General features: G+C 40.3%; 1 protein-coding gene across 1 annotated transcript in view; it reads left to right on the top strand.

Annotated features, from left to right (window-relative positions):
• The window catches only part of TCTN1 (tectonic family member 1), a 1166238-nt gene that overhangs the window by 387328 nt on the left and 752573 nt on the right, over positions 1–26337 (top strand). Inside the window, exon 6 of the mRNA XM_044068635.1 lies at positions 156–252. Within this exon, the coding sequence (XP_043924570.1) occupies positions 156–252 (97 nt within the window). The remainder of the gene's footprint in view (positions 1–155; positions 253–26337) is intronic.

Genomic DNA, 26337 nt, shown 5'->3' with positions numbered 1-26337 from the left:
GCTGGAAATAAGAATTGTACTGGTTTTTATTTTAGAACAACCTGCACATATAAGTAAGTTGTGTAGTTAAATACAGAAATGCTGTCACAGTATTGGCTTTTTTGACACACAAAACCACTTGGGTACATTGTTTATTTTGTGTTGTGTTTTATTAGTATGGCGTTCCTGTACAGACCACGCTAAACAACAGAGACTATTTGAAATTGCCTGCTCCACATTCTGCTTCTCAATGCACAGACAATAACCCTGCAGGTAAGCTGTGATTACTTAGTTTGTTGTCTCTCACTGCTCTTACACCAAAGCTGCCATTCACATGCACACACTCTTTCTCTCCTACTTGCATGCGGGCACACACACACACACACACACACACACACACACACACACACACACACACACACACACACACACACACACAGCCACACAGCTTTACTTTAGTTCCTTCCCGGCAGGCTCTTAATTGGGATCTACTGAAAACCAGCCCAAACTGTAAATAGTCTTATGCTAAACATTCTTTTGCCTTCCTTGCTAGTTAGTTTCCACCGGTCACATTCTCAGAGTTAATGGCACAATGTAGAGACAGTGACTGAAGATCGTTTAGCAGGCTTCAGGACTTAATGGAGCTGTTGGGGAGCATGGTTGTACCCATTTAGAGGGGAGGGGAGGGTGTAGCAGGAAGTGCACTGCTAGAGTCACTTTGAGGAGGGGGGATGATGCAAATGCAGATCCTGGAGTAGGCTTTTGGGTCACCAAGCCACTGCCTGGTGGTAGCTTTCATCGCAAGTGTACAGGGATATACACTTACAAGGGGAAGGCATTTTGGGCCTCAGCAATAATGCGAGTAACTCATCACCTTGCCCAGGGGCTGGGATTAGTGCCAATACAAACACCATAATAGCCAGCATGCTGAAAAGGACTCCTAATATCTTCACTGTTCCCTGTATGACATCTCTCTGGATGGCTCTTGCCTTGCCCATCTGTTGAGTTGCACAGACAGGACAAGGGAGAAAATGGTAAAAAGGTTGTGTAGGGAAAGGCTTGATGGAAAGCAGGCGTGGGACCAAAAAGTCTCTGCAAAAATGTATCATACACTTACATAAATAGATGCATGTTGAAAGTCATGATCGGAGTCAAAAATATTTTTTGTATTTTTTTTTTGTTGTGTTTGCCTGTTCATTAATAAAAAGTAACTGAAACTATACTAAAATGTTTTATATTTTTTCTAATCTGAACTTAGAAAATGTTGTGTATTTCCTTGTGTCTGAAAGCAAGAAATATTTTATTATACCGTCTTATAGGTTGGAGACAGAGACAGAAGTTTAAGCTTGCCTTTTTAAGTGAATCTTGCTTTGTAAATGTATGGATCCTGTAATATTTTGTAAGCCAGGGTTCTTTTCTTCTTTCTAGGTTGCGCCATCTGTAAAGGCTGTTGTTGAGCTTTCAGTGTATATAAAGCAAATGTGTGTGTGTTTCTTGCAGCATGACAGTTTTTTTGGACTGTGATAAGGCTGAACATCAAAGACTTTTCAGAACTTGCTAGTCATTACTTTTCCAACCAGCATCAAGTGATTTCCTTCAGTACTCTTTACAAGCTATTCTTTTTATTTTTATTTTTACTCCAACTATTCTTATACTGTCTCTGTAGACAGTGGCCTTGAGATTTTTCCATCCTACTTCTTAAATATTCATTCTACTGTAGAATATGGTCAAGATTCCTAAACAAGTATTGCACTGGGTTAAGCAAAATTCACGTTGAGTGGTGACATACATGGTGGGGCCAATTCAGAGACAGAGGTAGTACCATTGCACAACATGACAAAACTGTACAGTAGGTATTTTATGCAAAAGATATAATTATATAGGAATTAGCAGCATTATAGTAATGCGCCGAGTGGCAAATGCAAATGAGGGTAAAAAACACGGTGGAGTAATGGAGAAATCTATAAAAAATGCACAACAAGCCTTGGCCTCTAATAAGTTTGTACACCATCATTTTTTGATGAACGGAAAGAAAAAATAGCATCTGTATTAGCCTAGCAGTATATGCCATGGGCTGTTCTGGCAACCAGTTTCTGTGACAGTGTGCATAGGTTGCACTCCACATTTCAGATGGATCTGATGGCAACTAACACACCATCAGATGTTCTGCATTTCTTCATTATATCATTGCTGCAGTTGCAATTCCATGTAGCACATATCTTGCAAAGGATGCTGTATGTCTGGCCAGTATATAATGCTTCAGGCACTTTCCTCATGTGCCATGTGTCGTCTCTTAACACAAAGCGAACATGCCAGTAAAAGTAGAATGCATGGACTCAGAAATTCTTACCACTAGTCTGCTTATGCAGAATCTTGTTAGTATCATGTATACTGTTTGAGTGGTTGGCTTCAACTCAATGTCTTCAGGCAGATTAGTACCCCATTGGAGGTCATTCCTATTTTGTCAGAAACCTTATGCCTGACAGAAAAGGAAAGTATGAGTATTGGCATCAAATTCCATGTAAGGATTTCCACTGTACCTGTTTGCTCTGTTTAGGAGCTAAACACAAAATTAAATCATGTCAGTCATCTCCCCCCAACACTGTTAGAGGTAGGTTTAACTCCTTTAGCATTAATGTAGAGAGTAGATGTCTTCAGGTCTTGGACCAGACAGCTATGCCATTGTCCTGTTCTGCTATGGACCATCCACCTCAGGCAAAAAAATAAGTCTAAAGTGCCAAGAGAGATGATTGATGATAACCATATGTCTTCCTCTCTCACATTCTGTGACTGATGACTCTGCATAGGCACATTTGCAGCTCCTGGACTGTTTGTTTCACCTGGATCCTCTAGTGTGACCCCTTTGGAGATCACAATATCCTAGGATCTTCGAGCTTGTACATTTGACTGACATTACCCGAGAGAGAGAACCAAAGATAATTTTATCTGAGAGTGTGGTAGGTATCCACCAGGTTCTTGTAAGGGAGGATGATGAATGCTCACTCATGGAGGTCAGGTATATGACTTCAACTCTGAAGACCATATGCCTGGACACGCTAAAGAAACATACACAGAAAACCAAACAATCATGCCACCACCCCTTCCAGTCAGACAGAAAATAAGGAAGATTGTTCTAATTTTGCTTAGGGCTGTTAAAAAGCTATTTAGTCCTTTCAATTCTGTCTGATTGCTTCTTCCTCTTTGACTTTTGCTTCTGTTAAGAGGAGGAGTGCTCCTGATCTAGGAGCTCTGGAATATACTTTTTCTGCTGCTTCTGTGTCATCAGACTCTTTACCTCCAGATCCTAGAAAGCGTGACAGGTTTTGTAGGATTCCCAGTTTGTACAAATGCCCCTATAAAATCCCTCTGCTGACTTTGCTGTTATATCTTTGGACGCTAACAAAGGTGTTAGAACCTATCCCTCTTCTAACCCAGTCCTTAATGATAGACAGCAGAGCATTTGATGTGTATACCTTTTGGACGTACCTTTCTGCTACATTAGCATTTAGTGCCAGAAAATGTGAAACCCATGTGTCCAAGCTCCTTTTATCTGTTTTGAACAACATGGGGCAAATCTTAGTCAATCTTCCTTACTCTGATTTAAAATCTAATGTTAGGGACATGCTTAACTCTGCCTGTCAAGGAGCTAAACACACACATAAATATGACTACAGCGCAGTGAATGCTGTATCCAGATCTGCTGCAATTGAGACAGTTATGAGAAGACAAACTTGGATAAGGTTGCTGTCTTTCCCTAAGAATATGAAAGCATATGGACTTCTGTTTGATACATTTTCAAAAAGTAGACAGAGTAAACCCATGTATGGTATTAAGCATATAATTTTATCCCTAGTTCCTAAATTTCAAAGGAATTATCATTTTAATCCAGGCCCAATTTTTCATAAAGCCTTCAAACCTGACCAGTAGGAATCTGAAAAACAGCAGTGGCATACTGACTCTAAAAATAAATCTAATGGTTCTCAATGATCTAGTTCCCTTAGAAAAGAAGTTTGACTATCTTTATCCCCTCATCACTTTGGCTTTCCTCTGAAAATTGCAAGTTATCTTTCTTTGTGCCTTCCTACAATGAAATCAATAACCATTAACTGTTGGGTGTTACATATAACAGAACACACTTACAAACTAAAATGGGCATTCCCCCATTCCTGTAAGCTATTCCTCTGTCCTCAAAAGACCATTTGTACTTCATGGCTCCAATTATTGCAGATTTGCTCTTGCAGGGAGTCATAGAGCTAGTCCTGTCAAGGATTTATTGAAGACATTCTGGTCCCCAGAAAAGAAGGACCCTGGAGGCCCATTATCCAAGCTAAACATTTTTCTGCTCATTCCAAAGTTACTCATCAAACTGTTTTTTGTCTTCTTTCCCCTGAAGACTTTTTGGTCAATTTAGACCTAAAATATATTCACATTCACAAAAAGCACAAATGTAGCCTTTTGCAGGTTTCAAGGCATATTCATATTTCCTTTTCTAGATGATTACCTAATCTCAGCTTCATCCAGCCACAAGACTCTAACAGCTTTACAGTTCTCAATGAATTTTTACTGCAATTTGGGTTTCATCCTGGTGGATACCTCCCTCACTCTCAGATAAAATTATCTTTGGTTCTTTCAGGTATTGTCAGTCAAATGTACAAGCGCGAAGATCCTAGGCCATTGTGATCTCCAAAGGGGTCACACTAGAGGATCCAGGAGAAACAAACAGTCCAGGACCTGCAAATGTGCCTCTTATTCCAACTTGCAGACTGGATTTCCTGAGATGTATTTCACACAGTTTACTCATGACTATGTTTCTTCCTCCAGAAAAGAAACAGGCTAATTATCAGCACTCGTGTGATCTTTTTCAACAGGGACCGTCTACTGCAAGAGAATTTTGAGAGTTCTGGATTTTATGGTCCCTTCTATCGTCATAATTCCATTTGCCAGACTTCAATTGAGAAAGATACAATGGTTTCTCAACTCAATTTGGGCTCGGCACTCCGACTGTCTATCCTTCCCAATTCCATTTTTCAACTTTGTGAAGAAAGAACTGTTTTGGTGGGCAAAGTAGTAAAGACAGTGGCCACAGATGATGGGGATTTTGCTTGGGGTGCTCTCTTTCAGGTTGTCAAGATGCAGAGAATCTGGGAACCACAGCACAGGGAAAAACGCATCAGTCCAAAAGATGATGGCTCTCATAAATGTTCTGAGAGCTGAGTCACCCTTGGTTTACCAGTGCTCTTACTGCTGACGGACCACACCACCATGATGTGGTACATAAACAGGGAGGAACAAGATTGTACTCCCAACTGCAGGCAGGCCATGTTTATCTGAGACATAGCAATTTAGGCAACTTTCAGTCCTTTGGTGTAGAACACAGTAGCAGACTGAGCAAATCAAGGATAGACCCTCATGATAGGGTGCTACCACATGAGGTCTTCCTGCACATAGTCCTCTAATGGGGCAACTCTCAAACAAAACTGTTTAACTCATGTTTGACGATACAACAGACAAATGAAGCAGTTCTGTTTCAGGACACATTGCAAAGATGCCTGGAAGACAGATGTCTCTTCAATTCCCTGGATGAGGCTGTTTCTTTATGCCTTCCCTACTTCCTCTCATTTCTAAATTCCTTCAAAAGATCAGGAAGAATTTAACAAAGATATTACTAATGACTCTCTTTTGGCCCATGCAACAGTGGTTCTCCCTTCTCAATGCAGCTGTCCAAGGGCAATTACCAAAAAATTTCTCACAGAGTGGACTTACTCATGCTGGACAAGGGATTTCTGATTCGTCTTAGTATTCACAATCTCAGCGTAACAGTATAGATGATAGGTTCTTGATCCCTTTTAACCTGCTTTTTTCTGAGGATCATGGGAAGTTAATAGGCTAATGGCCCTGGGGCCCTTACAAGCCTAGCCAAGAGTTTATCCCAAAAAGAAACCTCAGTCAGAACTTGTCACCCCTGTCAGTGAGGGACACATGGAACCCCTGGGACAAATGTGTGGTTTCCCATTCACTCGTCAAGGTTGCGCTTGAAAAGGGTCAGCGAAGTACTCTGCTTGACATGTATGGGAAGTCTATTCCAGAGATGGGGCAGCCTCTGGGAGACCAACCTTTCTGTCAGGCAGGTTTTCTTGATGTCGCATATTAGATTCAGGCCTTCTGAGCAGGTAATGCGAGAGGAGTTAGACTTGCGTATATGGAGCATCTCTAGTAGGGCAGGGTCTGAGATTGCTGTGTCAGTGAGACACAGATCACCTCTGAGCAATCTGTATGATACTGAGTAGAGTGATAGTGATTTGAGCCTGTCCGCATAGGACAGGTGTTGGAGGCCATAAATACTCTTTGTGAGGTATTTCTGTGGCCTTTCCAGCTGGTGCAGATGTTTGGAGAGGTACATACGTGTAACCGGTATTAAATGAGGGAAGAAAACCTGCTATTAGGAAGACTTGCTTATTTTAAGTGGAAATTATGTTGTTTTTTTTTTCTTTTTTTTTTTTTTTTGTGCCAAAATAGAGTGCATGACATATCTCAAGCCGGGGCACTCTTGGTTCTCCAGTACCTGTATGAACTGCTCAATTCTGGCCTAGTGTACATTTAAATAAAGGTATAGCTCTGTGCCATTTCAGCCTGTCTGCATCTGAATCCTTGCTTTTCTCTTTCTACCAAGTCAAGCAATTTTTAAAGGGTGGTTTGTATATCAGATCACTAAGAAAAAAGATAGCTCCTTCTTGATTTCAGTTCTGTTTTGCAGCCAGTCTTCTGTAAAGTTTCTAACTTGAAAGATGGCATTGCTAGTTGTTTTAACTTCTACTAAATAGGTGTCTAAATTACAGGCCCTTATGTCTATTCAGCTTTTTTTAAACACCGTTATTGAATTATCACGTGTGACTTAGGCAAAATTTATTTTATAAAAAAAGTAATCAAATCATATTTACATGTTCACATTTACAAATGTTGTATATCACATAATCAAAGAACATTACACAGATTGTTCAATTCCTACCTTTTCTTAAACCTCATTCCTCTGCCAAAACATTTCTCTGCATGTATTGTTCTCACAATTTCCATGTTTACATGTAATTTACTGCTACCCTTTTTCTAAACTTCCCACTTCCGTTTTTTTATCTCTCAATAATATTCACAACTTCAAGTGTAGTTCATTTAGATTTTGATTTCCATTTTCTAATAATTGCTTTTTTGGTTGCCACCAGAATTAAAGTTAACAAGGCCTTACTATGTCCAGGCAATTTGGATCCTGTATCCCTCTCAAAAAAATAATTTCCTTAGTTACACACATTTGTTCACCCAGTATTTCTGACAGAGAATTCAGTAGGGAATTTTTAAAGTCTGCCAACTCATTATATTCTGAAAACATGTGCTCCCATGTACCTCTTTCTTCTCCATTACACCTCCAACATTTGCCATCTACCTCAGGAAAAAAAATATTTGGAGTCTGCTTGGGGTATAAAAGTATCTGTGCAAACATTTCCAGACAAAAATCCTAAATCTTTTAAAAGTTGTTGCATATTTGAGAGCCATACATATGTCCTCCCATTGTTTATTTGTGAATTGCATATCTAATCTTTCTTCCCAATCTTTTCTGACCTCTTCTGATTGATTCCTATAGTTATGCAATATTTTACATACCCTGCTAATTATCCTTGTTTAACAGCGTATTCTGTTCTAGGTTCAATTAAAAACTCAACCACTGCAGGTTTTAGGATTCACCTATCCCTTTCTCTATGTCTGTACTCTGATATCAATCCCTGATAGGGAGGGCAATCACGAGCCTGCAATCCAAATCTCGTCTTTGCCTTTTCCCATTCTGTTACTGTTCTGTCTGTAATTATATATTCCCAGCGCCTTGATTCCTTTGCCAGCTACCTCCAGTAATTTCTAGCCCCCTCTTGTCTGTTCTGTGTACCCCTAGCTGCAGTCCTTTCTCCATTCCCATGTTGGCTTAGTTCTTAGTATTCTTTCTGTTACATTATAAATATAATCGGTATGACTGTTGTTATTCTCCTTAAGGATCTCCATCCAAAATCGCATTCTATCCTTATTTCTTGATTTACCCCCTTTCTTTATTATCCTACCGCTCCACTTTAAATTGTAGCTTTCTACGTGTGTTATGTATAAGAGCCTTAACTGTGTAGCTCTAAAATATCCCTTTAAATCAGATAATCCTAAACCTCGTTATTTTACTGGGAGGATCAACTTATCCTGTTTGACACTTGTCATTTTCCCCTCACAAGTAAAATCCTTCAACTCTTTATTGCTGTCCACAAAAATTGCCTGACCTGTGTATAAAATTAAAGGAACTAAAAACATTCTTTCTGCTTATATCTTGCAATTCATATCCATAGGCAATGGCTTCCAGTTTCTCATTTTTTGTTTTATTTTGTTTAGTCTCTTCCAACATATACTTAGCTGCCATAACAGAATCCTTTTTAATCCATGCTCCCAAATACTTCATTTTATACTGGCCCCATAAATATGGGTATTGCTGAACCAATTTATGTGTGGGTACATAGTCCTGGTTTAAAATCGAAATGAGCCTATACAGAGCTGGATCAGTTGGTTGTTACTGTCTTCAGGTGTTACAGACACAACAGCTTTTTTACCAGGATGTTGGTGCCTTGCTTCCTTTGAAAATACTGTTGAAAGAAAACCATCCAGATCTTTATCACTTTCTTCCCCCCTAGCTTCAATACTTCCACTGAAATGCCAACTATTCTTAGAGACTTTCCTGCAGATTGGTATTAAATCATCATTTTTATCTCACCTCCTCCTGTCTTAACTGTTAGTTGTTGAGTGTCCCCTGCCTCTAATCTTGGCATAATTTGTCTCCCATAAATATTTCCATTTTTTTTATTTCCCAACTTCTCTGCTTTATACAAGTTTTCATAAAATTTCTGAAGTAATTCTTAATACCTCTACAGGATCTCTGGTTATCTTTCTTGTTATACGCTCCCTAAGTTTAGCAACAACCCTTTCTACTTTCTGTTGCCTAATTTGTTGTCCCAAAAGTTTTGTGCTCTGACGTTATTGTCAAAAAAGAAAGTTGCTTAACAGCCATCTTTCTAAAGTCATGCAGATTATCCCGTTGCTCCCTTATTTTTTTTCTCTTTAGCACTCTGCAATTGCACCTCTTATTGCTCTGTGGGGTTCCCTTATTTTGTAATACTCCTTTTGTCAGCCCCTCTAAATAATTTTTATTACTTCTTAACCAGATCTTTTTGTTTTATTTTATTTTTTTTTTTGCACTGTTTTTAAACTCCAACCCGTGGTGATGGTGCTGCAGTAGCGTTGTCGTCTCATAGTAAGACGCCGTCCGGTTCGATTCTCAGCTAGAGTGTCTTCTGCGTGCATGCGTGAATGGGCATACCTTCGTTGAAGGTTGCGTATCAGGCCTGGCAAGCCGGTACGTAAAAATCAACTGCCAATCATTAGCGGACCGGAGTTCCGCTGTGGCGACCCCTAACCGGGAAAAGCCGAAAGACAAAAAACTGTTTTTAAACTCCACTTTCATTTTATCCCACTCACTAGCTATAACTGCTGGAATACTCTCTGTCTTACCTAATAACTCTTGGGTAATTTCCACTACCCGTTCTTTAAATTCCTCTCTTGGGAAACACCAGTGTCTCACCTTTACTTCATTACCCTGCATTTTTATCTTGGTTATTACTGGCTCATGATCTGAAATAATTATTGGATGTGTGTCAAAGTTCTTAATGAAATGCACATGTTCCTGTGGGGTCTATGTTTATTGATCAAAGAAAACAGTCAGTGAATGGCTGTTCTCCAAACACTAAGCATCGAACATCCATTTATCGAACAGTCATATCATCTTAAAGAAAATCAGTGAATAGTCTTAGTTGGCCAACAACAAGGAAATACCATGTAGTACGTATATACTACACACTAAACATGCTATTAATATATATTTGATTTGCTATACAAGTGTTGTAACCCACCCATGTGGGGGGGGCTGCACCTCCCACCTCCCCTAACTATATATACTGACTCTGAGATTGCACTGCAGTGGGGAAAAGGGCAAATTTATAAAAGGTTTTGTGTAGTTTGTTATGCAGTGTGCACTTGAAAAGGTACGTTTACGAATGTTGATTTCATTTAGTTTTACTTCACAGCATCATTGGATGTTCGTGATGTTGGACAACTATAACTATTCACTGATTTTCTGTATGATGATATGACTGTGTGATAAATGGACATCTGATGCTTAGTGCTTGGAGAGTAGTCATTCGCTGACTGTTTCTTTTGATATGATTGTTCAATGAATGGACATCCGATGCTTAGTGTTCGGAGAGTAGCCATTCGCTGACTGTTTCCTTTGATCAGTAAACACGGACCGATTCCTGTGAAAGATAATTTCTGTCTAGTCTAGCCTAGCTAATTTTACCTTGATGAATGATATGTAAATTTTCTGCAAGTTCCTACTATTGAATTCATGTCTTTCATACCAAATATTTTCATAAATTTCTTCAGAAAGCTACTCTCGGTTATCTTTTACCTTTCTAGGCCCCCAAATGCATCCCCATTGTCGCAAATCAAATTCCAGTCCCCACCTGTAAGTAATATTCCCTGCTGAAAGCTGATTATTTCTCTCAAAATTGTTTAAGTTCCATAATAGAAGTTTTAGATGGAATATAAATATGTGCCAGTGTAATCCTTATCCCTTGCCATTAGCCTCTTACTACAACAAATCCAATTATTATCTTTTTTCCCTTTTGTATAACTACTGGAGCTCTTCTAGCAGTTAATATAACTATTCCTGTTTCCTTCTGTCTATAATATTCTGCAAAATATCCATCTTGAAATCTTTTCTTTATCAAATCCACATGCTCAGTTCTTTCCAAATTTGTCTCCTGTAGCCCTGCTATTTACACTTCGCATTTCTTAATATAATTTAAGTATGCATTCCTTTTTGTTTATACTTGTGAGACCACTAACATTCCAAGATAATATGGAAAGTGTTTCCATTATGGTAAGAAGTCATCTATTTTCATGTGTTATATATGGCATCTTTTTTAAATGCCTGTTTCCAGCATTTGTGACACATGTACCCATTAATGTTTGGCAGGTTAATCCTTTATACAGTTTTTGTTTTTCTTATCAACATTGGAACCTGTCACATTTTACAAGACTTTTGTTTGTTTTAGTAAAACCCTCAAACAAAAAGTCAAATACCCCCCCAGAACACCCCCATAACCTGTTAACTTTTTTTCAGTTTTTTTCTGTAACCTGTTAATACAAAAACACATAACTATGTGCATCTTCAAATAATGAAGTTTAACCCTCCTAATAGGAACATTTGTGTCAAATAGACAGCTGGTAACATAGACCCTAATTAACCTGAAATTGAGGTTATTCATACTAAGATGCATGTTGTTGCTTGTGCTTCTATTTACACTAATTGGAGTCTGTTTTTTTTCATCTTTATTGCCCCCGATGTGAAAACAAATTGCATGCTTTTAGAAATCATTAACTTTTTACCTTGAAGAAACCAGTGATCTGATGTTAATTTTCATTCATTCCTTACTGATGGGTGTCAGTTCCATCCTCGGAACTGAGTTGGCCTTGTAATAAGCTCGTGCCAGCCAAAAAACTCTTGATCTAAGCTTTTACCCACAATGCCCTTCTCTCTGTTACCTCAGATCTCATTTGCCATGTTGCTGTAAAGTCGTGTCAAGCCAGCTCTCAGCTAAGTACTTTGGAAATTTTCAAATTAGTTGTTGTTGTTCTGATATTTTCTTTCCCTATCTTATCGTTATTTACCCACTGTCTTACTATTAGTGTGTTTATTGTTGTTACTGTGTTTCTTACTGTTTTTTTTAGGTAGTCTTTAATACCATTGTTGGTATTTCCCTTTCCTCGTCTTTCTTCTTTCTCTTTCTATTAAAAAAAAAATCTTAACTATAACTTCTATGTTTTTTGTATTTTGTGATAGTTGTTAAGAGCACCGTGTCTGAAAAGAAGGGAGCTTCTGGTTTCAGTGTGACCAGTGCAGCCGCAAAATGCCAAATTCAGCCACCCATGTCTCGTGTGTGTACTGTCTGGGTGTTCCTCATCTGTTGCTTCAACCTCCTTGTTCTATTTGTAAAGGGTTTAACTCCCAAACAGTTAATTATAGGAAAAACAAACTAATTCTGAAGGGCCTCCTTAAGACACCCTTTTTAGAGGCTGTCTCTGGGTCGGAAGGCTCCTACCCTCCCAGTAAAGAACACAGAAAGAGACCACATTCAGTTCCTTCATCACCTTCAGGTGACAGAAAGCAGGAACTGAAACAAAAAAATGCCAAAATTGACTGCTTCAGGACCTAAACTGATTTCCATGGCACCATCTGTGGTACCGACTATGGTGTCATCATCAAAATCTGTATCTTCGGCACCAGTTACAGCACCAATGATTATGTCTACGGCACCGACCTTACCAAGACCAGTAATATCTACCTCTGTGCCATCTTCGATATCTTTAACCCCAGTACCATCCCATGCACCGGCCTTGACTACGGCACTGAGCCTACCTATAATTTCTGCTCCAAGATTTCTCACACTTGAGACATCTTCTATACATGTCTCCACCTACGAGACTTCGGTGCCAGTGGACCATACAGCCAGGACCCAATATTCACCCATGGTGGACCCCTTCTTAATGCAGCAATTCAGTCCCTTCTTGGAAAGACCTGACTCCCCGTTGGTGCTATCGACTTGATCCACCAGGAGCCTCTCGGAACTGGATGTGGTGCATCTTTTGTGGATCAGCTGCTGATGGTGAGGGGGATTACAACACCTTCCAAAACTCCCCTCCCTGTAGGAGTTGGGAGTCTTTCTCCACGGACTCCAGCATATTCTCCTGCTTTGACCTCTGTGCAGGTATCAAAACCCCTGGAAGTGACGCCCTCATTGGCTCCCACTGCTTTGATTCCACTGGTGGACCTCACCATAGTTCCATAGCCGACCCTTTGGCCTTCAGTTCATTTGGAACAGAGCCTTTCTCAAGATTGTGACTGGACCATGGACACTGTGATTCCTAGCATGGTGCTGATTTTTTTATACGGCGCTGTCTATGGTCTGAGGAGTCCTATCTGTACCGTGTCATCTTGAGACTCCTTCCTTGGGAGCTGGTCCATTGGAGTGGGGTGTGACCCCGGTTCTGAAGTTGTCCTTCTCTGTTCTGTGCTCCCATTCCTCTTCAGGTGGGCTGGCTTTCTAGGCAATGTAGAGGGCCCTTGCCTCTTTAGGGAAGCCATAGGCATCGAAACATCAGTTATGTCCTTCCTCTGAACCGCAGCTGATACAAGCCACTGCTTTGGGATATCAAGCACAAGAGCCTCAGGATACCCTACTGCAGGGTGCCCCTTCTTCGGAGTCCTCTTCAGAAGCTCCAGCTGAAGAGGTACCACAAAAGAGGATGTGCAAGAGGAACCACATGGACTCAACCTGAGGAGTCTCTCACCAAGGACATGGACTACGATGAAGGGGAGGGGTCCCAACCATCACCCCCTGATGATGTCTCATTTGTAGACATCCTTGAAATACTAAAACAGAGGGGTTACTGGAAGCCCACCAGTCCTTCCTCTGAGGAGTCCATGTTCCTGCAGGCTTTTTGTGCTCTACCCTCTACTTCCTGGGTGACCCTGCCTGCAGATGAGCTAGTTCAGTTCATTGTGCAGCACACATGGAAGAGTCCTGATACTATTGAACCAATCCCATGGAGCCTGGACAAAATTTTATCTCCTCATGAATAGCACCTGCAGTGGTCCAAGGGTCTTCCAGTAGACGTGATGGTAGTGGTGGCTGCCACAAAAAAGGAACTGGTTGAGGAAAGCCAGACTGTCCTCCCCTCCAGCAGGGAGTCTCGGGTGGTGGACAGGTTAGGGAAGCGAGTCTTTGCATCATCGACCTTTGCTGTTAGGTCTTTGAATTATGCGGTGCACTTAATCAGGCTTCAGAGAGACTTAGTCACCAAACTCTCCGAAACCTTAGCAGGAATTGCCTCACAGTGAGCTACCCTAGAATCCATATCCAACTCCTCCTTGCATCTGATTTCCCATGCCAGTAAAGGAGCAGCCAGAGAGGGGGGTTCAGGTGTTGTCATGAGACGTCATGCCTGGATGCACCTTTATGAATTTGCGAACCCTTTTAAGTCTTTCTTTCTTAACACTCCAGTGGAAGCTTCTTCCCTTTTCGGCCCTAAAGTGAAAGACACATTGGGCAGGTGTGAGAAGGACGGTAAGAGCCTGTCTGCCATGGACATGTGTTTTTCCACCACTAAGCATCCATACTCTAGGAACCAGAGGAGCAGAAAGATGTGGCGCAAGAAATTGCAGGGTTCTTTCCGTGACACACATGCTGAGTATACTTCCCATGGCAGAGAGGGTAACTCATCCAGAAGGCAACCCTACAGGGGCAGAGGAGGTTCACGTAACCAGGACTCCAGCGATTCTTTCTCTGGACAACCCTATCAGCGCTCCTGAGGAGCGGCCCAATTGCATTCCTCTGGAAGCAGTCGGGAGACTTTTTCCTTGCACCATTCTGCCAGGCTAATAGTAACAACAAATTTATGGGTGCAGTGGATCATAACCAGAGGGCATCACGTCCCATTCAATCTTTACCCAAAGTCACAAAGTCAAATTCCTGACGTTCCATCTAGTCAAAGGGAAACAGCAGCACTAGAAATTCAAAAGCTGCTTCAAAAAAGAGTCATCCAGACAGTCCTACCAGATCAGATAGGATCCAGATTTTACTCAAGATTCTTTTTAGTGCCAAAAAAGACCGGGGACTGGAGACCAATTCTGGATCTCAGCATCCTAAACAAATTTGTCAAACAAGAAAAATTCCAGATAGTCACAGTTCAGTCTGTTTTTCCTTTCTTGGGGAAAGATGATTGAATGTGCTCAGTAGATCTTCAGGATGCGTATTTCCACATAAAAATGGACAAACGCTCCAGAAGATTTCTTCGCTTCCCACCAAGAGCCAACCACTTTAAATTCAGCATGCTGCCCTTAATTCAGCATGCTGCCCTTTGGACTCTCTACAGCCCCCAGAGTGTTCACCAAGTGCATGGCAGTGGTAACAGCTCACTTGAGACTTAAAGGATTCTGAGTGTTTCCATATCTAGATGATTGGCTCCTCACCACCCTCACCAAGCGTCTACTGGCGATGGCCCTAAACTACACTGTCAGACTAGCAGAATCGCTGTGACTCTCAATAAACTGGGGAAAGCGCAATCTGATTCCCTCTCAATCCTTATAGTTTATTGGAGTGATTTTCAACATAAATGCTTGCCTATACTCTCTCCCGGACCACAGATTACACAGGATAAGATCCCAAATCTGGGTAATACTATGTCAAAGCCTAGTCCCAGCTCGAACAGTCCTTTAACTCCTGGGTTCGATGGCAGCATCAATTACCATAGTGCCCTTGGCAAGACTACATATGAGAATTCTCCAATGGCTCCTTCTGACACACTGGTACTCCTAACAACATCCCTTCTCCTTTCAAATATGGATAACTCAGCGATGCAAGCGGGATTTAATGTGGTGAATGAAGCCAGACGGACAACTATGGAGTCACCCCTTTTGCCCACAACAGCCCAGGGCTGCAGGGACTATGTGTGCTTCCCTGATAGGGTGGGGAGGGCTTTACCAAGGGAAGATGGTCCAAGGAACTTGGTCAGACAGGCCTACCTGCATATCGGTGTTCTAGAACGGAGGGCAGTGCTTCTAGCGTTGCAATCATTTCAATCCATCCTTCCATCAGGGACAATTGCTTTTCAGTCAGACAACATGTCAGTAGTCTAGTACACCAACAAACAAGGGGGAAGCAAGTCCTACCTGTTGTGTCAAGAAACCATGAGAATTTGGCAGTGGGAGATATCTTAAAACCACCTTCTTATTGCAATGCATATTCCCAGGGGTTCCAACGTGATTGCAGACAAGCTGAGCAGATGTATCCTACTGCCTCACGAGTGGTCTCTCAATTCTGTTATTGCAGCAAAGATCTTCAGCCGTTGGGGCCAGGCTTCCTGCGACCTATTCGCCTGTCCAGCAAACCACAAATGCGGCAGCTACTTTGCCTTAATTCCCCTGCAGGGGGGAGTCCCCGAGGGACACTCTGAATCATGATTGGCCCTCGGGACTTCTGTATGCATTAACTCCCTTCCCCTGATTCCCTAATTTCTAAAGAAAGCCCTTTGTCTGAGAAGCAGAGTAATCCTTATTGCTTCTTACTGGCCATGACAAGTTTGGTTCCCCTTCCTTTGGCCTCATCTAGTATATCACCCATGGATTCTGGATCCAACTCCAGAACTGATCTCGCACCCACAAGGGTTGACTCACATGAACACCTCCAGTTTCAAGCTGACAGCTTGGTTTCTGCACTTCCGGTAATCGCCAGGCAGAATAACCTTACCTTCTCAGTGCATAATATCCTTCTGGCTTCAAATAAACCATACACCAGGAAAATATATCTCAGCAAGTTGAAGAGGTTCCTTATTTGGTCCTGAGAAAGACAACTAGACTCTTGCTCAGCTCCTGTTAGTGTAGTTTTGGATTATCTATCAAGTCTTCTTCATTCAGGAGTAGCAGCCTCAACCATTCGAGTACACTTAGCTGCTATCTCAGACTTCTATAATGGTTTCCAAGACTCATCGCTAATCTCCCGTCTCTGCAAACCTTACTTTAAACGGATCTTGCATATCAGACCACCCTTCAGGGAACCCATCGAACCTTGGAATTTAACACTAGTACTACAATCTCTGACACCCAGGTTGGGTTCGTGACGGGCTGATCTTGTTTCCTGAACCTGACTGACTTCTTCAAATCAGTCTCCAGAGCCGTGGACAAGGGTAAGGCAGTCCACACAGCCTATATGGACCTCGCCAAGGCCTTTGACACCATCCCCCACTCTGGAATCATAGATAAACTTACTAAGGTGGGCATTAATCCCTACGTCACTTGATGGGTTGTCATCTGGCTTACTGTCAGAACCCACACTGTTAAAGTAGCAGACTCCAAATCCAGCTCCAGACAGGTGACAAGTGGAGTACCTCAGGGTTCAGTCCTGGGACCGCTCTTGTCTGGCATCTACTTCTCTGAAGTACAGCCCAAAACTAAGGAACTCTGGCTAACAAAGTTTGCAGATGACTGTAAACTGGGAGCCATTATTGAATACCCAAATGATGTGGATACTCCCAAAAGGGCCTTAAAGAAACAGATGCTTGGTGCCAGAGCCATGGGCTCAAGCTCAATGCCAAGAAATGTATAGTTATCCCCTTTGGGAAAAAACATGTACCTGTGAATTACCACATAGGTGGCAGTACACTAAACACCAAAAGTGTGATAAGAGACTTAGGGACACAGGTGGACAGTGGTCTCAGCTTCGATAACCACATCGCCACAACAGTCAGGAAATCCTTCTATGTGGCACACCTCATCACTAAGGGCTTTTCATCCAGAAAAAAGGAGGTCATTGTCCTACTGTACTCATCCCTCATTAGACCCATTATAGAATACAACGCCCCATTTGGTATGTATCCTTCAGGATATCTGCAACAACTGGAAAGGCCGCAGAAATATCTCACTAAAAGAATCACAGGCCTAAAGCAGATGCCCTATGCTGATCGCCTTAAAAAAATCCAGCTATACTCTGTCGCATATCGTCTACTCCGAGGCGATCTCTGCTTAACATGCAAGGCCATGTCAAACCCAGAGCTGTTGGACATACTACACTTAAAGAAATCCCAATCCCTCAGAGTCACACACTTCAGGGATCTAAACCTTGTCATCACAATAAACAAAACATGCTGGAGGGATAGCTTCCTGACCCAGAGACTCCCCAGACTCTGGAATAGACTGCCCATACATTTCAAGCAGAGCGCCTCTTTGGCCCTCTTCAAAAGGAACCTTGACAATTGGATGGGAGAAAAGAAATTCACCCCGGGGATCACGTCAGTCGTCCTGCTAGACAGGGGTCCAGGGAAGTAAATAGTGTGGGAAGAAATAGCCTGGGAATTGTTATGGCTAGGTTTGTGTAGGCCCTAGGGACGATAGCCTAGTACCAACCTATGAACGACCACCCTTTGGACCTGCGTCCACTTGCAGTCTAAAGACAGGAAATGACTATTTTTGGTATCTGTCACATCCAGCCAGATGCATTTCAGAGCTTCAGTCTTTGTGTATTAAATACCCTTACATGGTATATCATAATGACAGAGTATTACTCTGGACTAATCATTCCTTTCTGCCCAAGATTATTTCAGAATTGACAATTAGCCAAATGATTGACCTACCAGTCTTTTTTCCAACTACTCAAGCAAAAGAGAATACTGTCTTCATTTGCTGTGGATGTACATAGACAGTTACGTTTTTTACTTGGACAGAACTAAGTCCGTACGGAAATCAGACCAGCTATTTGTGTCCTATACAGGCCTGAAATTGGGAAATCCTGCCTCAAAAGTAACCTTGTCCAAGTGGTTGAAAAACTGTATATCCTTGAATGAAACTCCTCTACTGTGCAAAGTCAGAGCACATTCCACCAGGTCAGTAGCAACGTATGTTCCCTTTCATGCAAAGGCTTCATTGAATGATATTTGTGCAGCTGCAACTTGGGCTACCCCTCATACTTTGATTACAAATTGGATTTGGCCTCCAGGGGAAGAGCATCCTTTGGTTCAATGGTACTCGGGAACATCCTTCCATAAGGGCCTGCCAGGACTAAAGGTAGCTAGGGACTCTGTCCCATCATTAAGGAATGAATGAAGATTAACAACGTCAGATAAAGAAGTTATGTTCTTACCATAACATTCCATGTGTTGTTCATCTTCATTCATTCATTATGTCCCATCCGCCTTCCCCCTACAGAGGATGCTTGGGGATCTGATTGAGTCCTACTCCTAAATTAGGGTTTCTGCTCAGAGAAAGCCGCTGCTTTACTTATAATGGGCAAACTCAATCTGAGGTAACAGGGAGAAGGGCATTGTGGGTAAACGTTTAGCTTGAGAGTTTTTTGGGCTGGCATGAGCTTGTTACAAGACCGACTTAGTTCCAAGGATGGAACTGAAACCTATCAGTAATGAATGAATGAAGGTAAACAACACAGATGGAACTTTATGGTAAGAACAAAACTTCTTTTTCTGTCTGTCTTCTTATCAGTTTGTCTTCGTGAAACATTAAGAGAAAGAATGTAGTCCTCTGCTGCAGCCTGCAAGGCAAGCTGAAACACTCATTGGTAAAGGAAGACTTTTCATTATATTTAGTATACTCATGTGTACTTGTTTCCACTTAAAAATTTGTCATTAGATTAAGCCAAGGGTTTTAATCCAGACATCAACCTATGCAAAAGTAAGATAAAACATATCACCTCTACATATATTCTGATCTGCACACTTTTACACCCTATATCCCCCATGTTAACAACCCAATATTAAAGCCTGTTAAATTAAACATACTTTTGATTAGCTTTTCTTCTGTTTTTGCACTGTAATACTTATATTTCTTAATGCTACTATTACTGGAATAAATTTGGCTCTCTTCTGCCTGGTGTACAATGAATAATCACTCTGCTGTCTTCAACTTTTAATACTTTGCCCTTTTGCTATAGTTTTGTCAAGGTCAGCTCTTTCTGCTGGTAGGTTTCCTCCTTTACTAATAAAGGTCTTGGCTGCTTGCTCATGGCCAGATTTGGAGCATATATACAGTATGCTTTTTCAATTAACAGTTCCTGCTGTGGAATACCAGACCAGTTGCTTATTTGTGCCTTCACAAAATGAATGCAGTCTGTTCCTTCTGGTTTCTCTGCTACAGCTGAAAATCTAAAATTTTCCCCATTTACTCTGTCCTCTAATTTTACCATTTTTTGAAACATCTCCTCTTGAGCAGTCTCATACTCTTGCAGACTTTTCTTCATTTTAACCTCTGATTTTTGCAGTTTTATCAACTCATCTGAATGTTTGTCAAAAGCTTCTTCCATTTTTTTCAAGACTTTTATTTGAGTTGATATTGTCCTGTGTTTCATTTATTTTAATCATCTCTGACTACATTTGACTTATTTGTCCTCTAGATTACTGGAAGCCATGTCATGCTCTGAAGCTGGAACTTGAACTGCATTTTGCTGAACATCTGTAGGATTGTTCCCAGTCAGTGTTTTCTCTTCACCTTTTTATTTGTTTGACTTTGTCTGTCTTAGTTTATTCTTTGCTGGCATCCAGGCAGTGTATTTAGTAGCCAGTAATTGAATTTTACTCTGGCTGACAGTATGACTGGCTGTTGTTTTTATTTCACTTTTGGGAGAAATGAAGATAAGCTGTTGATCAGTGAGCAGCCATCTTGGAAATCTCTGTGTTCAACCTTTTTGTTCCTCCACAGGGGCAGGATGAGTCTTATAACTACCTCCTCTTGTATACCTAAAGCTTTCTTTGAATTTACCCTTAATTAGTCTATCCAATTTCCTGTTTTATATCCCGATCCTCAAAACAAAAGAGAAAGAATTCTTTATTGTCTAGATGTGCAAAAATAACTGAGATTTTATCCAGACAAAACCAACAATTTTAGAAAATCTAACTAGCTTTTTGTGTTTTATGAAGATAAAAAAGGGATAGGCTGTGTGACACCCCAACCTCTGGACCAGTAATCAAGGAGCCTCAATCCTCACCACTGGCACCTATGGGGAACATTCACTGGGAGGATAATAGGTGCGCACACAGTATCTCCAGATGCAGCTCCCTGCATCAAGAACAGTCAAGCACAATTTCCCTTAAGAGCACACAGGGAGCACAGTCTGGGGGCTGGTTCCTCTCTATTTCTCCATATCCTCAATAAGACTCTCCACTGGCACAGCTATAGAGTTGAGTCCTTAGTCAGGGTTCCAGTCCAAGTCCTCAAACACTCTCTCTGTCCAACCAGTGCTTCATGTCCCTGCCAAAGTTGTCAGACACAAGACAGGATACAGAATGCTCAGTCTCACTAAGACCTGTGAGATAGCATCTGAATGGCCTAGCCCATAAAGTGATTTAATTCCAAATATATTTTAAAGTTTACTGGACTGAGGTTAACCTTCCATTTCCCTGTATTAAAACATATACATTTAAACTGTTACAAAAGTGCATGTACATTTCTGTTCTCTGCATTAGGGAATACTGTGGATACATTTCAAACACAAGCACTTTACAAATACCTTTTCAACACAAACATATGTACAAATCAGTGTGATATACGCATGACATACAGTTCTAATACATTTGTAACACAAGCATCTTGTATAAATCAGTTTGATATTCACAAATGACATATAATTATTTACAAAATTCCAGCTAGCTGTGCTGGCAATACCTCCTATCGTCACACTTCTCCACCCTTCAAAGACTCAAGCTAATGTTTCAAGTGCCTTTGAGAAATGTTGCTTGAGAGGAATGAGCCTATCTGGGAATACATTACCCCATACCCTGTCTTGGGAGCCCATCTGCATTGGCATTGCTAACCCCACTGCAACCATAGGCTGCACCATAGTAACTTGGGATTTTGCAAGTTGGCTCCCTGCAGCCATAGATCCCCCTCAAACTCCGCCTGCCTCCTACTGCAAATACTCAGTACCAGGGCCTTCCTATCATGGTAAGTTTTCATCATGTTAACATGGTGCAATATATGCCCTTGCCTCCTGCCTAGCAGTTCTGCCATGTAGTTACCATCACTGACCTTCCTTACCACTTTGAAGGGTCCCTCCCAAGTTGCATGCAGCTTATTGTATCTACAACAATGAGAACCATAAGCTGCTGCCCCACAGCATACTCTCTGGCTCAAGCATTCCTGCCATACCAGACCTTTTTTCTGCTGTTGGCATTCTGCTAGGTTCTTCTGGGCCAAACCCATGAGTTCCCTGAACTTTGTCCTGAGGTTTAGAACATATGCCACAACAGACTCCTTCTGGGATTCACACTCACCCTTGAGCACAGTTGAACAAAAAACCTTTATATAAAACAAAGCTTTCAGGTTAAACACCCTTTCTCAATGTTACAAATAGGTCCATTTTAAAAGCAATTTATATAGGAGCCCCATATTTTGGAAAATAATAATAATTCAAGGAAAACATCAACAAGAGAAATTAGTAAAAAGAAAGGGACATTTGCGTGCAAGGATTGTAGGCAATGTCGCTATGTTAGTAATACTTCGTTTTTGACACTGAAACACATAAATAAAACATTCTGGGCGCACAAGTATTTCAACTGTCACAGTGACCATGTAGTATACATTGCAACTTGTGTAACGTGACAATTATTGCATAGGCAAGACTAAGAGAGTTTTACATCGCAGGATTTATGAGCACAATCTAGCGATTAAAAATAAGGACAAGAACAATTCCTTAGCTAAACATTCTCAGGTATGTGTAGATTTTAAAAAGTTCAAATTTTTTGTTTTAGATTTCGTTGAGAAGGGATTGTTAATTGGAGACACAAACAACAGATTAGAACAAAAAGAGGCAATTTGGCAGCTATGTTTAGGAGCGGATGAACCTCCGGGGTTAAACGAAGTTATAAATATAAAATGTTTCCTGACACATAGACAGTAATTAAATACATTTATTACACAAAATGAATTTTTTAAAAGATTAGTGTTGTGGCATTGTATAGTATTAGGTCTATTTTTGGTAACGTGGAGATATAGAATGAATTTTTATTCTTATTTTCACTAGTATTTTTATTCATAATTAGTAATGTAAAGACGTGGTCATGAGAGCAGATGTGCAATGCTAATACAAGTGTAGACTTGTATATACACATCTAGAGGCACACTGGTTTAAATTGTCACGTTTTAAGAGCAGTAATATGTATTATTGTGGTTAAAATACATATATTAGAATAATCATATATTTATATAAAATTTACAAAAGATATTTTTAACAGTAGCATGTCATAAGTTAGAGAGTTGTGAGGTGAATTATTTTATTTTACAAAAAGTTTTTCAGAAAAACTTTTTATTAATTACCAGTATATGGATTGTGGATGAATCACTGTATAATCAATAGTTTGAAATAGTACACATTTTATGTACATACATATAACAATGTATACATCTTTTGAATGTGTTATCATAGATTTTTTGAAAAAGTTCTTATAAATTTTATTACTTAAAAGTTTGGTAAAGTGCACTTTACATCATTTCCTGTAGTTTTGTATAAAACGGGAGCGTGGGAGATCTCCCGTTTTTTCTGAAGAAGTTCACGTGTAAATAAAAAGTGAAAGAAAGCGCTAATTTGCATCTGGCTTTGTGGATTCCTTTAGTTTTGCTGGCTGCTGTGGATTTTTTGTTAGTTTATATAGGAGCCCATTACAATCACCTGACCAGTAGCCCACAGTCACATGATCGAACAATTTAAAGCATTGTAGACATTTTAAACATTTTTGCTCATATATCTATATAAATACAATAACATTATTATAAATTACAATATACAAAAGCCTTTGAATGCATATAGTATTAGTCAAAAACTACTTTAATTTTGTGCGTTGTATTTTAGTTAAAATAGGTTTTAAGGAAACAGCACTATTAAGACCTGGTGAAACATCTGCTATTAATCTAATGATCCATTCAAGCTCTCTTATTTCCAAGGTATTACCAGTATCTCCACCCCTATCAGATGCCTGAACAATATCAATAACCCTAAATTTAAAGTTATGATTCGACCCACAAGCATAAATATGTTTAGACAGGGCATTATTCATATTGGCCCTTCTTATTTCCGATTTGTGTTCTATTATACGTTCCTTTAACCTTCTAGTTGTTTTTCCAACATAGAAGGAGGGACAGGCAGTACAGGTGGCAAGATAAATAACATTATTGGTCAAACAAGCGGCTGATACGTGAAAATTAAAAACCTTATGTATCAATGGATGTTTGAAAACGTTATTTCCTTGTATATTATCAGTGTAAATTTTGTTAGATATAACATCTCCACAACAACTACAGTTATAACAGGGAGACGTGCCCTTTCTTATTATATTATACAAGTTTTGTATACTTACATTGAAATCCTTATAACATAATGTGCTTTTCAATGTCTTCATGTTTCTATATACAAAACATGGCTTACTCCCTAAAATTGCTCTAACATCTTCTGATGCCATTAATACCATCAAATATTTATTAACAATACCCTTCACTAATGGTGTCATGATATTATAAGAGGTAACATATCTCAATCCACCTTCCCCCACTGACTTATCATTAGTACATATTTCACCTGATGAAAAAATAGGTTTGTACATGGTATGACTATTACTCATTATTTCTGTCATAATTTTAGGTCTGACATGAAATTGGCACCTCTGTCAGTCAATATTTCTCTTGGGAAACCTACCCTGCTGAAAACATCTAACAAAGCATTTGCCATCTTTTCTGCCTCAGTGGAGGACAGGGCCACCACTTTAGTGTACTTGGTAGTATAATCTACTACCACTATGATATACTTCTTTCCTGCGGAACTTGGGGTACTCAGAGGCCCCCCAGTATCCATAGTTACCTCTGAAATGGCTTTTCAATCACAGGCAAAGGCACCAAAGGAGCTTTGAACTTGTCTCCTGAATTGCATACTTTTTTGGCACTCTTCACAGGTCCTGCAGTACCCTGTTATATCCCTTGCAATCTCAGGCCAGTAAAAGTTCTGCATAATGTCTCTTGGTACCATTTATGCCCATATGACCTGCAAATGGAATGTCATAGGTGTCCAGTTTTACTGTGTAATATTAATACTGATACAAATTGTAGTTTGACCAAGAGCAAGGCTTTTAGGAGTGGCCTACACAGTGTCACCAAATAAATACACAAATACTCTAAAATATTTCTACAAAGGTCAGCCACAATGAAAGGTTTAAATATATTCAATAATAAATAGTAAAAGAACAAGAAAATATTTAAAATAATATTGAAGAACACGCTCAGGCAAATAAAGAAAAATAGTATCTAAACTAAGCTTCACTATATTCCTGACTGATTCTAAGAGAATTATACTATTCTCTACTTACTTAATATAGCAAGACAGATGATGTGGTGAATAGTCCTTCGTGATGTCAGACCCAAGACAGAATACAGAATACTCAGTCTCACTAAGACTTCTCAAAATAAAATCTAAAATATTACTCCTGGGATAGCTTGCAGAATGACATCACTTCTGGTCATCTGACTTCTAGTTCCTGTGCAATCCCCCATTGCTGAAAGCTAGCAGGATTTAGCACCTACCTATAAAGATACACACACAAGGGCTTTTGCTCATATCTGTGGTAGGTGCTGGAAGTCATAAAACAATTTCATACCTCCATGCTTCCAGAGTAGTAATTAGTTCACCCCAAAGACAGTACAGAAAGCTTCCTAGTACAGACTTTGTTTCTCTGGCTGCATTGAAACCTGTGAGGTAGCATCTGCATGGCCTAACCCATAAAGTGATTTAATTCCATATATATTTTAAAGTTTGCTGGACTGAGGTTAACCTTCCATTTTCCTCTATTAAAGCATATACATTTAAGCAGTTACAATATGGCATATACATTTCTGTTCTCTGCATTAGGGCACACTGTGGATATTTTTCATACACAAGCACTTATTACAAATACCTTTTCAACACAACCATCTGTACAAATCAGTGTGATATATACATACATACAGTTCTAATACATTTGTAACACAAGCATCTTATATAAATCAGTTTGATATTCACAAATGACATATAATTGTTTACAAAATTCCAGCTAGCTGTGCTGGCAGTACCTCTTATCGTCACACTTTTCCAGTACAGTGTCCCCTTTGGTATGTAACTGACTAGGCATAAGCAACAACTGGAGCATCCACAGAAGTTCCTCACAAAAATAATACAAGGTGTAAACATGTCATCTGCAGATTGAGTCAAAGCCTTATCCTTGCACTCTGTCTCCTACAGATTGTTGAGAGGTGATTGACACCTGACCTTCAAAGCATGCTCTGATCCAACCCTTATGGACCTGTTGCACATCCGCAAAACAAACAGCATTAGAAACACCCTGTCTAGGGCCCTAAACCTTGTTTGCACCATAAATAAGACATGGAGGGCCAGGCATGTATCTCAGGGGCTACCCCTTCTCTGAACAGGCTTCCCATCCATATGAAACAGATTTTCTTCCTGCAGTTAGTTAAGTGCATCTTGGATTAGTGGTAGGGAATCATAAATCCTTTGTCTGACAACTCTGTATTAGCAAGAGGAAGCTTGGGAATACTCAATCACTGATGCCCAAACTATACCCACAATAAAATGAGTGGTATAAAAACCTGTCAAATACATTTGGGAATCATGACCAGGTTCAAAAAATCCACTT

This window comes from Protopterus annectens, chromosome 4.part0 (genome assembly GCF_019279795.1).
Source record: "Protopterus annectens isolate FY-2018-M chromosome 4.part0, PAN1.0, whole genome shotgun sequence".
Taxonomy (NCBI): domain Eukaryota; kingdom Metazoa; phylum Chordata; order Ceratodontiformes; family Protopteridae; genus Protopterus; species Protopterus annectens.
The sequence above is the reverse complement of the archived record's forward strand: the minus strand, read 5'-3'. Positions and strand labels throughout refer to the sequence as shown.